The following is a 13,443-nucleotide window of genomic DNA, read 5'->3' as shown; positions in this document are numbered from 1 at the left end:
ACAGGGGTTCTTCAAGGGGATGCAAGGTTTTTTGAGGGCTGGGGTTAGAGGAGGTAGGGGACAAGAGCACTGGGGCCACACTCACGAGTATGGACTGCTGTCATTCTTCCCAATATCGGGGGGTCGCAGTTTCTGAACCAGGATTCGGATGATGCAAATAAATAGGACGAAATTCACCTGGTGGAATGGGGACATGGAGGTTGGTCACTCAGAGAGGGGATGTTTAGTCTTCCAGGCTGATGGCCTGTCTTTCTGGGGTTATGCTGCCCCTCACTAGCTCTTCCCTCTTTGGGATGGTCATCTAGGACCTCTACTTCACATCTCTAATGACCGTGCCTCCCAACCCATTTACTCTAGAGGAAGAGCTGGTGGCATGGAGATGGGATGAGCCCATATCAGGCAGCGGGAAGCCAACAGTTCAGCTCTGACCTAGACACTAATTTCCTGTGTGACCTGAGGGAAGTTGCATCTCCAATCTGGGTCTGAGTTTCTCCAACTCCACGGGGTGGGAGGAAGTCTTACCAAGATGGAGGTGAGGATGGGGGCCTTTATGATCCACCATAATGAGGAGTTGATGGTGTCCCAGCACCTGATCAGAGTATGAGCAGGGGAACAAGAGATGGTTCTCAGTCAGAGAGAGTCAGTAGTCACCCCCACTGTCCCTGGCTCTGTCCCAAGCCCTAGAGACAATGGGCCCAGAGTCTGTTCTTCCCTCCAACCTCCCCTCTGGGGGACACTGTCCACCTGCCATTCCACCCAGGGGATCTCACCCAAGTGATGGAAGCTGAGGGGTGGGGGCAGGGTGACCGCTCACCCATAATCCTCAAACTGGATCCTGATGATGGTCCACACCATGGTGAATGTGCTGGGCACCCCTGTCAGGGACAAAGGAGAGAGAAAGAGAGGAGAGGGCACAGGAAGCAAGGGTAGAAGAGCCAAGGGAGAGATTTAGGACAAAGAACCAGAGAGAAGGGGGTGAGAGAAAAGGGTGTGGTTCAGGGCTGCTGTCTGTGGTTATAAGGGGTTTTCCTTGTGCAAAGATGCTCAAGGTGGCAAAGTTGTGTGCCCATAGGGCTGTGGTCCCACCGTGAGGGACAGTCTTTTTCTAATTTTGATAGGCATCTTACAGATTAGCAGTGGCTCTGAATGTGACAGTGACTAAAGGGAAAATGGAAAGCTGATCTGTCCCTCAGAGTGACCCTAGTTGCATCTGCAGCCTAACGGCTCCTGTCCCAGGGTCAGATATTCCAGTAACTTTTATTATCCTTGGTCAAGATCCTTGTAGGCAGCAACTAAGACTGTGGGTTGGGCTGGCACCCCCCCAGTGAACTTCCCAGGCCTTGCCCCCTCTTTTCCCAGCCTGACAGCCCTCCCTGGTACCATACCCCAGCCGATGAGTATGTACCCCCAGAAGTACTTCCGCTCGGAGAAGAAGGAGACGGCAAGCAGGGTATGCAGGTAGAGGCCCTCCACCAGCAGCCAGAAGAAGTTGGCCATGACACAGTACTGGAAAAAGACCACGGCTGCCTTACAGCCCACCTGCAGGGAGGAGAAAAAGGGGGTTCATTAGGGCTAGCAGGGATCCCTTATTACCCATAATTCTGCAGGGACAAACACAGTTGTGGCCCAGCCAACTTAATCTCTTTGTTGTTTTAGAATGTACTTGATGGTTTTCCCACCATTCCTGATTTTAGATCATCTGATGCTTTGGGATAAATCAGCAATTCTTTTTTGGGGGGGAGGGTCCCAGGATTGAACTCAGGGGCACTCGACCACTGAGCCATATCCCTAGCCCTATTTTATATTTTATTCAGGGACAGGATTTCACTGAGGCACTTTTGCTGAGGCTGGCTTTGAATTCAAGATCTTCCTGCCTCAGTCTTCCGAGCTGCTGAGATTACAGGTGTGCGCCACTGCACCCAGCAAGTCAGCAATTTTAATTGTCCATCCATTTACACACCCATTAGACATTTGTCACCAACTCATCTGTTCATCTGCTGTCCATGCATTCATCTATCATCTATTCATCTTCCCCACCATCAATCCATTCCCTCACTTGCCTATATATCTCTCCATTCGTCTACCAACCTTACCCACTTACCCAGCTAGCCATCCTTTCACCTATCCATCCACCCATCACCCCACTCATGCATCCATTCCTCCACCTGCCTACCCTCCTACCCCTCACCCATCATCTCTTCAATCTTCCTTACTTAATCCATCTCTCTTTCTGCCTACTGAGCCACCCATGGACCCATTTACCATTTACCCATTCACCAACCATCCCATCCCCTTCCCGTCCTCTGTCCCCACGCATTCATCTTATTCCAATTAGGACTGAAAGTAGCTGGGAGAAATATGAGGGCAAAGTCTTGCTTGAGTTTTCAAGAGTCTACTGACCGCTTGGGGGTACAGGCTGTGGGCCGTGGAGTGGGGCCAAGGAAGTGTGGAGGAGAGACTGGGACTGAGAAGAAGGTAGAGGAGAAAGAAGTAGAAATGAGGAAAAGAAGAAGAGGGAAGGGGTGGTCATTTCTCTGGGGGCCAATGGAGCTACTGGACGAATGGGTTCCCCAGGGACGTAAGGACAATGAAGGAGTCAGGGAGACCCTAGAGTAGAGCAATCAGTGGATTCTAGGTGGCCCATCTGGCATGACTGGAAAGTCTTCTGGGCCTTTTTGTCCCCTCCCAGAAACAGTCTCTATTTCAGATGAAACCAAGATGCCTTGAGCCAGGGCTTAAAGCTACTCTCCTCTTCTACTTCCTTGTACCCAGAATATGGGTTCCCACCCTTCTTTCTCATCCCCTTGGTTTTGAGATATCCTCAGAGAGACGCTTCATATTCCCTCCCTAGGGAGGTGAAGTCCTTCCTTAGGCCACATTTCTGTCCCTCCAGCTGCAAGGTGTGCTTGCTTCCCTACCTTTCCCCATCATTAGCTTTACAACAAGCATACTCAGTTCTTTAACAGGACAATTTTCGGTGCTTTTCCTTTGCCATAGAAAAGCTTCACAAGGCTGCTAATAAAATGAATTGGGAAGACAGTTTTCACAATTATCCTCAGCAAGGGTGCTGGAGGCCGCAGGCCGCTCCCCAGGCTCTGAGGTCCCTACTGCACTTGGTCCCCACCTTGTGGAATGAACACTGGGTTTTCTTCCCCTCTTCTGGAGATTCCTGAGATTCAACCATCATAGGTTCATTCCCTGGGGGAAGGTATTGCTGACCCTTGATATCAGGTACTTTCTCTTGGATCATTCATGAAACAATGAGTCCTTGACCACAAGGGATGGGACAGAGCCAGGGCCACTGTCAAGCTCTCTGTCCCAGGACAGGGACACCCAGAGAGGGGTCTTTGGCTCAGAATCACTTGGAGATGAACCTCTTAGTGACGAGCAATTAATTCCCTAGAGGCTCCCTTGACCTCCCCTCCACAGGAAGGTCCAGAACTAGACCGAGGGCAGGGGAAGAACAGAAGAGGAAGGCTTCAGAACAGTGTTTGGACGGAATCCAGATGGCAAGAGGAGCGGGTGGGGAGTAGGAAGGGTGGCATGGTGAGCAGAGCCCTGGTTGCAGATGGGGAAACTAAGGCAGGGAATTTTCAAGGCCAACAGAATGTTAGCAGTGGAGGTAGGATGTAGGCCCTAGTCTGTGGCTGTGAGATATCCCACTTTCCACCTGTGTTGCTCACTGGTAGGAAAGGTCTATAAGAGGAAAGGCTGTAAGATCAGGTGCTGGGAGAGGAGTGAGATTTGAGGAGCTATCACGGAGTTGGGTAGAGGGGTTGGCCATTCCTGGAGAGAAAGAGAGAGAGAGAGAGAAAGAAGAGGGAAGGAGGGCAGGGTAGGAGGAGGGAGGGAGTGAGAAGGGAGAGGAGAGAAGTAGGGAGGAAGAGGAGATTCACATGATTAAAGATGAAGGCAAGACTGAGGGAGGGGGCCAGGGCAGAGTCCTCACCGAGCCCTCAGAACAGTGGTCTGAGTCCCCGCTGTCGAAGAGGGCCAAGTCTTTGATGAAGACGGCAGCAGCCCTCAGGATGAAGGATACGAAGAGATGCGTGTGGATGTAGTTCCGCGTGCAGTGGAGCTTCCTGCATGGGGCAGGCAGATAAGGGAGGCTGGAAAGACCTGGGACACTCCTCCCAGCCAACACGGACCTGTGCTCTGATTAAAGGGGTGGGGCTGAGAAGCATGTGGGCTCCAGAGTACAGGTCCAGCCTCCAAGGGGGTCCCATCCCAAACGGTGGGCCCAGCTTCAGGAACCCCACTCTCTTGTGCATCCGAGGAGCCTCAGCTAGGGTGCACCCAACCTCTGGTGCCATATCCACAGCTATAGGCCATCCTGTGGGTGACTAGGCTGCGGCAGACGGCACATCTTGACCACCTGCCATCCAGAGGAGGCTGGCCTCTCAGCCTCCTCTGGGGCAGGGACTGTGAACTAGCTTGGGGTTTGACAGTGCAGAGGCGGGGCTCAACCATGGGAATGATACTCGTTGGGACTGCTTTGAAGCCTAATGCCCAGGCGGGGTCTTACCTGAACAGGCTCAAGATTGCGGTGGCGATCAGAAGCGTGGCAAGGGACAGGCTGTAGCCGATAGTGTAGCCAGTCTTCACGGAGTGGTAGAACATTGTCTGCTGCTGCTGGAGGGAGGCAGGCAAGGATCTTGGGTGGGGGGGCGAGGTGGGCTCACCTAGAGGCTCTACACTCTGCCTGCCAGACCCTGGCAGATGAGGAGGCTATGGCCCAGGGCTCCTAAGAAGAGCTGAGCAGTGCCCTTTGTGCCACCAACCCCCTAACACTTCAGTTTCCAGGACACAACCATGTCCCGGGGTGTGGTGAGGGTTGAAGTCACTCCCTCTCTTCAAGAGGGATGTGTCAGTGAGGGACAGAATGGAGACCTCACACATTCCACTTGTTGATTCATTCATTCTTCAGTCATGTGTCTGGCCCTGCTGTGCCAACTCTGGGCTCAGGGCCCCAGGAGACCAAGGCTGCTGTCCTTTCAGACCTGCACATGAAGCCCTCTTTCTATGTAGCTTGGGGAGGCACACAGGGAGTGCAGACTGTTAAAGAAGACATGGGGCGTAATTTCCCATTTGGGGTTCCCAGTGGCTGGGGGCAGCAGGGTGAGAAAAAGCTAGCCTTTCTGTAGGAGACAGGACAACACTGGATCCCAAGGCTTCTCACTTGGCCCCCTCCCTCAGTGCCCTCCCTATGGACACACATGCAGAGTGACAGTCTCTTGGTAAGCCCCACTTTCTCCTCCATGACCCACATTGTGCCTAAGGAGAGGTAAGGGGTTAAGAGGGATTCTGGGGAGTTAGGGCTGAAGGCTCTGGTAGGCTTCAGAAGCCTTTTAGGAAATTACTGCTCCCTTCAAAGACAGGAAAGCTGTCTGATGGGGTGTCTTGGAGTGGGGCAGATGTCATCACAGTCCCACAGGGATGTTTACACCCCAAAGCAGTGAGGGGCTTCTAGCTAAAGACTACTGTTATCATCCAGCCTTCACATCCATATTACTAAGTGGTTCCTCAAATCTCTTCAGAGACCACCTGTGCTCTACTTGCTTCAGGGACAGATCCCTGTCCTCAGACTGAGGACAATGTGCCCTTTTCCTATCCTGTCCCTGATGTGATGTTGGGTATCTGGGGCTGGTTCTTTTTGCACCTCAATTTCCATCTGGACACAATAGGGTGATGGTATCTGCTTGCCGTGCCACCCCCAGGCTGGAACCAGGTTCCCTCAAGACAGTGGGGTGGCCTAGCTTGTGGTTACTGCTTCAGCTTCTTCTACTGGGGACAACTTTCTGTGTGCTGTCCTCATGAACCACCCTCCACCTGCAATGCACCCGGTCAGGGGGATTGAGGGGATGAGTCTCCAGAAACCCATGCTTGGAGAGGGAGTCTTGGAGGGCAGGTCCCAGGAGTCCAGCTCCTGCACACATGGCAACCTCATGGGAGGCCGAAAGGAGCATGGGTGGGCTGAGGTGAGCTGGGGGTGGGGGGAGGGTGCACTGAGGCCCACCTCATCCAAACTTGATGCCTTGTCATCCAAGCCACAGGCAATAGGGTAGGGGCCAGGCTCCAGCTGTGTCCAGCCCTCATCTGTGCAGCTGCGGCTCACGTTGCGGCCTAGATGGGAGAGAAGAGCAGGGAGGAGAGAGGCTGAGACCAGGAGGAGGACTAGTCCCTGGAGCAGGCCACAGGGGCCTGGCGGCCTCTGTGCTGGGCACGAGGCAGATTACAGTCCTATTCCCACTGACTCCTGATGCTGCCAGGCTCCAGCTGCTCTCATTCAGACCCTCAGGGCACCTGAGGCAGGGAGGAGCCCCTTCAGAGTGCCAGGGGACCTTCTGAACAGACAGCAGAATCAGATCACACAGTCCTGGGCTTAGTCCTACCCCTTGTCATGACCCACCCTCATTCCAGGGGAAATGTAAATTCTATTATTGTCACAGTCTCAACTGGATCATCATCACAGAAGGACCCCTGACCCTTGCCATGAGCTGAACACTGACCCTTGTCACTGGGCCAGAGCTCAGGCAGGAGGCCATATCAGCCTAGTCCTCCTTGGTCAACCTAGGTGGGGCTGTGAGGCCATGTCCTCCCACATGTTCAGATGTGCGTCTGGAGAGGGACCAAAGGTAGAGGTGGACAGGGTGGGGGGTGGAGGACACCTGATAAGGGTACAGATCTGAAATTCTCATAAATGCAGAAGTAAGGGGTTCCTGGCAGGGGAAACTGCAAGGCAATGCATGTGAGAGGGCACTCAAGCAGGGCAGCACTGCAGGATCTTGAAGCTGAAACAAGTTGTGGCTGGGGCGCCAGGGCACGCTCCATCAAGTCTCTGTGCAGCAAAGGGCAGGAATGCTAAGGGGGCATGTGAGGTTAGGGGTACACCAAAGCTCCCCACTCTTCAGGCCTAGGGAGGTGTCTTCTCCCCTCAGAGAGAGGGGAGGGGCTGAATAGATAATGGGGGGGACAGTAGAGTGCCCCTCTCCCACAGGACCACCATCACCATCACCATCATCAACAGCAGCAGCAGTAGCCTCATAGAATGGCCAGTTTTGACCTTTCCATGTGTCAGAGTTAAACAGAGCACTTTAATCCTGCACCCACCCAATGAGGAAGGTAACTCCATTTCACACTTGAGAAGGGGAGGCTCTACGGGGTTGGTACCTTGCTCAAGGTCACTCATAGGGCAGGGTGGAGCTGAGCTGGTCTGTTCTCCCAAGTCCTGTCAGGTAAGCTTGTCCCTCGCCTGCACTGAGGGGACCTGAGAACTTGTTTCCATGTCCAGGTGCAGAGCCACAGGAGGGGTCGAGCTGTCCTGTGAACTCAGGGAGGGTCTCTGTGCAAGAGTGTTTTAATATTTCTAAATTTTTCCCTGTGCCTGGAATACACCAGGTGACTCCATAGTCACTTTTTCTGGAGTAGGCTACAGGAGCCTCCTGACATTGCTTTGAAAGAGGTCCTTATCTTCCTACTTTATGTGTGGGGCCTTGGGCAGCTGGGGCTTGGGGAGGAGAGCCAGTGAGGAGCAACCCTGGATAAATGGCCTGGGGATTAGGTGGCTGGGGGAAGGGCATTGGGCCGGGTTTCCTGCCTTGGCAGCCTGTGCTGCCCAGGATTCCCAACCACACTGCCATGGAGGCTTGCAGGACTGAGCGGTCTCTAGTAGCCCCCTCTCAGCCCTCTCCACTTCCTGTCATTGTGGCTGAAGGTGGGCCCGGCCTGCAGCCTTCAGCAAGTCCCTTTCAAACTGCAGCTCTGCCTCACCCCAGTTCTAAGGATTATACCCAAGGCCCCGAGGCCATGCCTTCCACTCAGGATCAATTCTTCTGGAGACTCCACCTACTAGGGATTGCGTAAGTAGAAAAGAGGGACAGGCCAAATCAATCAGCCTTGAAGCAGGGGCATTAAAATGTTGGATTCCCTTTTCACCAGATGGATCAGGGCTCAAAAGGTCAGGCTCAAGGACAGAGCGGGCACCTGATATTATCACACTTATGCTTAGCAAGACTGGGTGACTCATGAGTGTCTACACAGTAGCTTCACATGCTCTGTGTGTGTGTGTGTGTGTGTGTGTGTGTGTGTGTGTGTGTGTTGGACAAACATTAATGTGTTAAGGCCAAGGATTGGGAGTTATCACTAGTCCTGCAAAAAGATGGGGAACCAAAGGCTAAGAGAGGAAGTAACTTGCTCAGTCACAGCAAGAAAGCTACAGTCTCAAGCCAGCCTGACTCCAGATCTATCTGGGCTCCTGGCAGTGGCCAAAGGGAGCCACCTTGTCCTCTGGAGCCATGGCCGCTCTAGGTAATTGGGGAAGGGAGAGCAGGCGGCCTCTTTGAGGAGCCTGGGAGAGTGGCCTAGGCCACAAAGAGAGCTACTCTTGAGGGGATTTCAAAGGCAGTCACCATGGGACCCAAGGAGCAGCCAAGTCTCTGCCATTTAGCTCTGTGTCTGCAGGGGGGATACAGGGGGTGGGAGGGAATGGCCAAGGGACTTTAATCCTGAGCTAACAGGGATGCCCCACATTCTGTTTCCTCCCACTCACCAATGGCTCTCAAAGCAGTCACACCCCTCTCCTCTCCGGGGTTCTCTGTCTTCTAAAATTTGCTGCTCAGTGACTTGAGCCAGAAATTAGGAAATTTTTGTTTCTCCTCTCCTCCTCCAGGATCCACAAGTCCTGTCCCAGATTCTTTTTCTTCAATTCTCCTGTATCTTGTCTTCCCTGGCTTAGGTAGGAGCCTCCTGATGGGTCTGTCTGCTTTCCTGAGCCTTCCAACCAGATCACTATCCTGAGATAGCTAGAGGGATAGTTCTAGCATCCATACCTGACCCTAGTACTCTCCTGTCGAGATGTGTCTAGGGTTCCCCATCCAGTTAGCAAGTGTAAACTTCTTAGATTGGGAATCAAGAACTGGGTAGGGGAAAGAGGGTGCCCACAGACTCTGCAGACATAGCTGACATAGACTGTGTATTTGTTTTTCAAACCAAAATAACCATCTTATTTTTTATTCTAAAAAAATCCTTCAAATATTTAAAGGTAAAAGCCCCACAGATGAAACAGGAGCAACAATGCATGCCTGTAATCCCAGCTACTCTGGAGGCTGATGCAGGAGCATTGTGAGTTTGAGACCAGACGGGGAAACCTAGAAAGACCCTATCTCAAAAGGTCTGGAGATGTAGCTCAGTGGTAGGATGATTGCCTAGCCTGCTTGAGGACTTGGGTTTCATCTCCAAAAACCAAATACACAGATATATGTATGCATATTACAAACTAAAGAAATAAACCACCATAAACATTTTGGTACCTTAATGAGCAATCACTTGCCTAGCCAGCCCCTCTCCCCCAGGTATTATATCCAGCCTAAATAGATGACTTCTAACCCACCAAGATTTTTTAATTTTATAATTTTTTTTAGAGAATTTTAATATTTATTTTTTGGCGGACACAACATCTTTATTTGTACGTGGTGCTGAGGATCGAACCCGGGACGCACGCATGCCAGGCGAGCGCGCTACCACTTGAGCCACATCCCCAGCCCCGCACCAAGATTTTTTATCTTCTATAAGCTTTCTTTGACTTTTCCTGTAGAACCAGGTCACTTCCTAGGGGAGTTATCCTAAGGGGCAGGAGAACTTCATCCCTATCCCACTCTTGCAAACATCCCCCTTTGGAATTTAAGGCCAGTTCCTCATGCCTTCTTTGCCTCAATGCCCAGATATGTTTTCAGTCCCAGCCACAGTCTCCGTCATTTTTAGAGTGAGGTCCTCTGAGTTAGCTGTACAGGTTGTTCACTGCATGTGACGTCTGGCTGGTGAATGACAGACTAAAATTGACTTCACGTTCAGCTTGCCACTAGGTGAGCTCTGGTGAGAGGTTGATTCCACCTGAAGAAGACCTGCTTTTTTCTCATTTGCACAAAGCCACCGAATGGGTCCTGTTGAGGCCAGCACCCTCAAGGTCAGCCAGATGGTGAACTGGAGTCTGAGTTCTTAAGCAAAGGAGCTGCCTGGATACATTCCGGCAGGGACAGAAGGAAGTAGCACATGGAGAGGAAGCATTTAGTTGATGCTTGGAGAAGGCTGATTGTCAGACTCTGCTCTTGGGACTCAATATGGGATCTGCCAGAGGAGCTCATCTCCTACCAGCCCAGGCCCTAGGTCCTCACTGGAGAAGGGCTGGATAAGGGGGATGCTGACCTGGAATAAGGCACACCTTACTGCTTCCAGATTCTTAGAGGGCGCTTCAAGGTCTGTCCTTCACAGTGAAGGTCATAACCCTTAGCACGGAGGGAAAACCTGGCATAGGCCAAAGAGACCATTGTTCTACCTTCTATCTCCACTTTACAAACAGGAGAACTAAAGTCCAAGGACTAAAGTCACCTGAAGTGAGGGACATCTGCTGAAACCTTATCAAGGCCCTGATCTTCCCCCCCCTCCCTCTGCCTCCTCAACCCTGCTCCACCTTTAGTCTTCCCCATCCAATCTGCTCTTCTCTCAGTCCTCTCCATCCACCCAGCTCCTCCATCACTCATACACCCTGATTCTCCCTCAGTCCTCTCAGTTCACCCTGCTGGACCCTCACTCCTCCTCATCCACCCTCCTTCTCCCTGTGTCTCCCACATCCACGCTGCTCCTCTCCTCCATCAGTCCTCCTCATTGACCCCGATCCTCCCTTACTGGCTCCAAACACAGTCCTCCCAATCCACCCTGCTCATCCCTTAGTCCTCTTCATACACCCTGTTCCTCCCCCAGTGCCCTCCACCCTTCCTCACACCTCTACATTAACCATGCTCCTCCCTCAGCCCTCTCCTACCCTGATCCTCCCCAAGTCCATCTTGTCCCTCCCTCAGTACTCGCCATCCAGGCTGTGCCTCCCTCAGTCCCCAACATCCACTCTGTGCCTGCCTCTATCCTCTGCCTCTTTCCTGCTCTCCCCATCAGTCCTACCACCTATCTGCCACCTCCCTCACTCTGCCTTGTCACCCTGGCAACTCCTTAGGTCTTCCCCATCCACACTGCTCCTCCCTCCGTCATCTCCATCCATCTGACTCCTCCCTCAATCCTCTGCATCCATACTGCTCCTGCCCCAGGACTACATTGATTACCCAGCACCTCCCTCAGTCCTCTAAATCCATCCTCATCCTTCCGACCTCTCCATTGTTCTGAACTCCCCTCGCTCCGATTCATCCATGCCCCTCCTGCCTCAATCCTCTCCATCCACCGTCCTTCACCCTACATTCCTCATCAGCACTCCACATCCAACCTGCTCCTCTTTCCGTATTGTCCATCTGGTCCTCGCCTCCCCCTCCTAATCCATGCTGTTCCTCCCTCGGTCCTCTCCCTTTACCATGTTCCTACCTCAGACCTCTCCAGATAGCCTGCAACTCTCTAAGGCCTCACACGCTCTCATTGAGAAGGAATGTCCATGTGCCCTCACCCCCCACACTGCTCCTCGCTCTATCCTTTGCATCTACCCTGCTGTTTGCACATTCCTCTCAGTTCAGCCGATTCCTCCTTCAGCTCTCTGCATTGGACTGCTCCATGCTCACTACTCTTGACACCTTCTCCAGTCCTCTTTGTAGACTCTGATACTCCGCTGGCCTCTACATCAACCCTTCCCTTCCCTCACTCATGCCAATCCACTTGGCCCATCCCTCATTCCTCTCCATTCACCCTGCTCTACTCTCACTCCTCTCCAATCTTCCTCCTTCTTCATTCCTCCTCATACATCTTCATTCACCCTCATCCTCCCTCCTCCTTCTTCATCCGCACACATCCTGCCCCTCCATCAGCCATAACTTGCTGCTCACTTCCTTCATATCCAACCTGCTCCTGTTGTGCTCCTCTCCACCCAGCCCCATTTTCCCCTCCCTCCTGCTTTCCTTCCTGGCTCCTCCTTCCCTCCTTCCCATCTATCCTCCTTCACCTTCACACTACTCATCTAAAAGCAATCCTGTTCCTCCCTCAGTCCTCTCTATTCAGACTGTTCTCCTTCATCCTTACCCATAAAACCTGCTCCTCCTTTAGTCCACTATACCCACCTCCTGCTCCTCCATAATTCCTCACCCACAAAAATTCTCACTGTATTCCATTCACAGTGATCCTCCCTCAGTCCTTCCTATCAACACTTCCCTTCCATCATGCCAACTCATAAAAAGAGCAACATCCCTCAGTCTTCTCCACTTGTTGTCCTCCTTGCTCAGTTTTCTCCATTCACATCAGTTGCCCTTCTCTAGGACCTTTCCATCCCTGTTGCCCCCCACCCCCACGTTGTCCTCTGCATCCACCTGATTTATTCCTCTAATTCAACCCTATGTTCCTTGCAGTTGTCTCCAGGCATCTGACTTCTTTGGTCCTCCCCATTGACTCTGCTCTTCCCTCGGTTCTTTCCCTTGAACCTCCTCAGTTCTTGATCCCGAATGTGGAAGAGTTAGGAGGCAGCATGGTGGATAGAGAGGACCAAGGTGGGAGTCTACCTGGAAAGAAGGTTGGAGATGTCTACCTGGAAAGAAGATTGTTGTGGATGAGGGGAAGTGAAGAAGGAGCAGTGTGTAAAGGAAAAGAGATGAAAGAGAAATGCGAATGAGGAAGAGGGGCATGGTGGATGAAGGGGACAGAGAGAAGCAGGATGGATGGAGAGGACAGAAGGAGAAGGAGAGCTATGGTGATGAGGAGAGTTGAGGGATCAGGATGGACAGAGAGGACTGAGGTGGGAGAAGGATGGATGGAGAGGAGTGAGAGAGGATCAGAATGTATGAATAGAACTTAGGTAAGAGCAAGTCCAGATAGAGAGGCCTGTGAGAGAAGAAGGGCTGTGGCAAGTGGGAGTGTTGGAGAAACAGGATGGATGGTGACTTGTCCATCCATTAGTCCTCTCTATCCCTCCAGCTCTCCCTCAGATCTCTTCAACCTCCACCTCCTCCCTCAGACCTCTCCTAACATCCCACTCCTACATCAATCCATCAATACCTTTGTTCCAATCTGTTCCTCTCCCAGTCATCTCCATCCATCGATATCCTCCCTCATTCCTCTCCTTCCATTCAGTTCCTCCCTAGTCCTCTCCTCCCAATGTGTTCCTTCACTCAGTCTCCTCCGTCCATCCTGATCTTACCTCAGTCCTCTCAATAAATCCTGCTCCTCCCACAGTCCTTTCTATCCATCCTTCTCTCCCTTAACCCTCTCCTCCCATCCTGCTCCTCCATTAGTGTGCTTCTCCCAGTCTGTTTCTCATCCAGTCCTTTCCACCCAGTCTGGTCTGCTCCCAGTCCTCTTCATCCATCTTGGGTCCTCCCTCCCTCCTCTCTATCAATCCTGCTCCTCCCCCAGTCATCTCCTAACCAATCCTCCCCTAGTCTTCTCTATCCATCCTGATCCTCCCTCATTCTTCTCTATTCATCCTACTCCTCCCTGAATTCTCTCCTCCCTCAGTCCTTCTCACCC

General features: G+C 52.2%; 1 protein-coding gene across 2 annotated transcripts in view; it reads right to left on the bottom strand.

The window, feature by feature from the left end:
* Vipr1 (vasoactive intestinal peptide receptor 1) overlaps positions 1 to 13,443 on the bottom strand; it is a 40,515-nt gene that overhangs the window by 6,807 nt on the left and 20,265 nt on the right. Inside the window, exons 3-9 of one of the 2 annotated variants that reach the window (XM_027932430.2) lie at positions 6,017 to 6,123; positions 4,526 to 4,629; positions 3,950 to 4,082; positions 1,386 to 1,539; positions 815 to 875; positions 523 to 589; positions 86 to 177 (exon numbers count right to left, since the gene is read on the bottom strand). In XM_027932430.2, coding sequence (XP_027788231.2) covers positions 86 to 177; positions 523 to 589; positions 815 to 875; positions 1,386 to 1,539; positions 3,950 to 4,082; positions 4,526 to 4,629; positions 6,017 to 6,123 — 718 coding nt within the window. Of the gene's footprint in view, positions 1 to 85; positions 178 to 522; positions 590 to 814; positions 876 to 1,385; positions 1,540 to 3,949; positions 4,083 to 4,525; positions 4,630 to 6,016; positions 6,124 to 13,443 lie in introns of those variants that run through there. The other variant, XM_027932433.2, reaches the window with a different exon arrangement.

This window comes from Marmota flaviventris, chromosome 1 (assembly GCF_047511675.1).
Source record: "Marmota flaviventris isolate mMarFla1 chromosome 1, mMarFla1.hap1, whole genome shotgun sequence".
NCBI lineage: Eukaryota > Metazoa > Chordata > Mammalia > Rodentia > Sciuridae > Marmota > Marmota flaviventris.
Note: the sequence above shows the minus strand (reverse complement) of the source record. Positions and strands in the feature narration are given on the sequence as shown.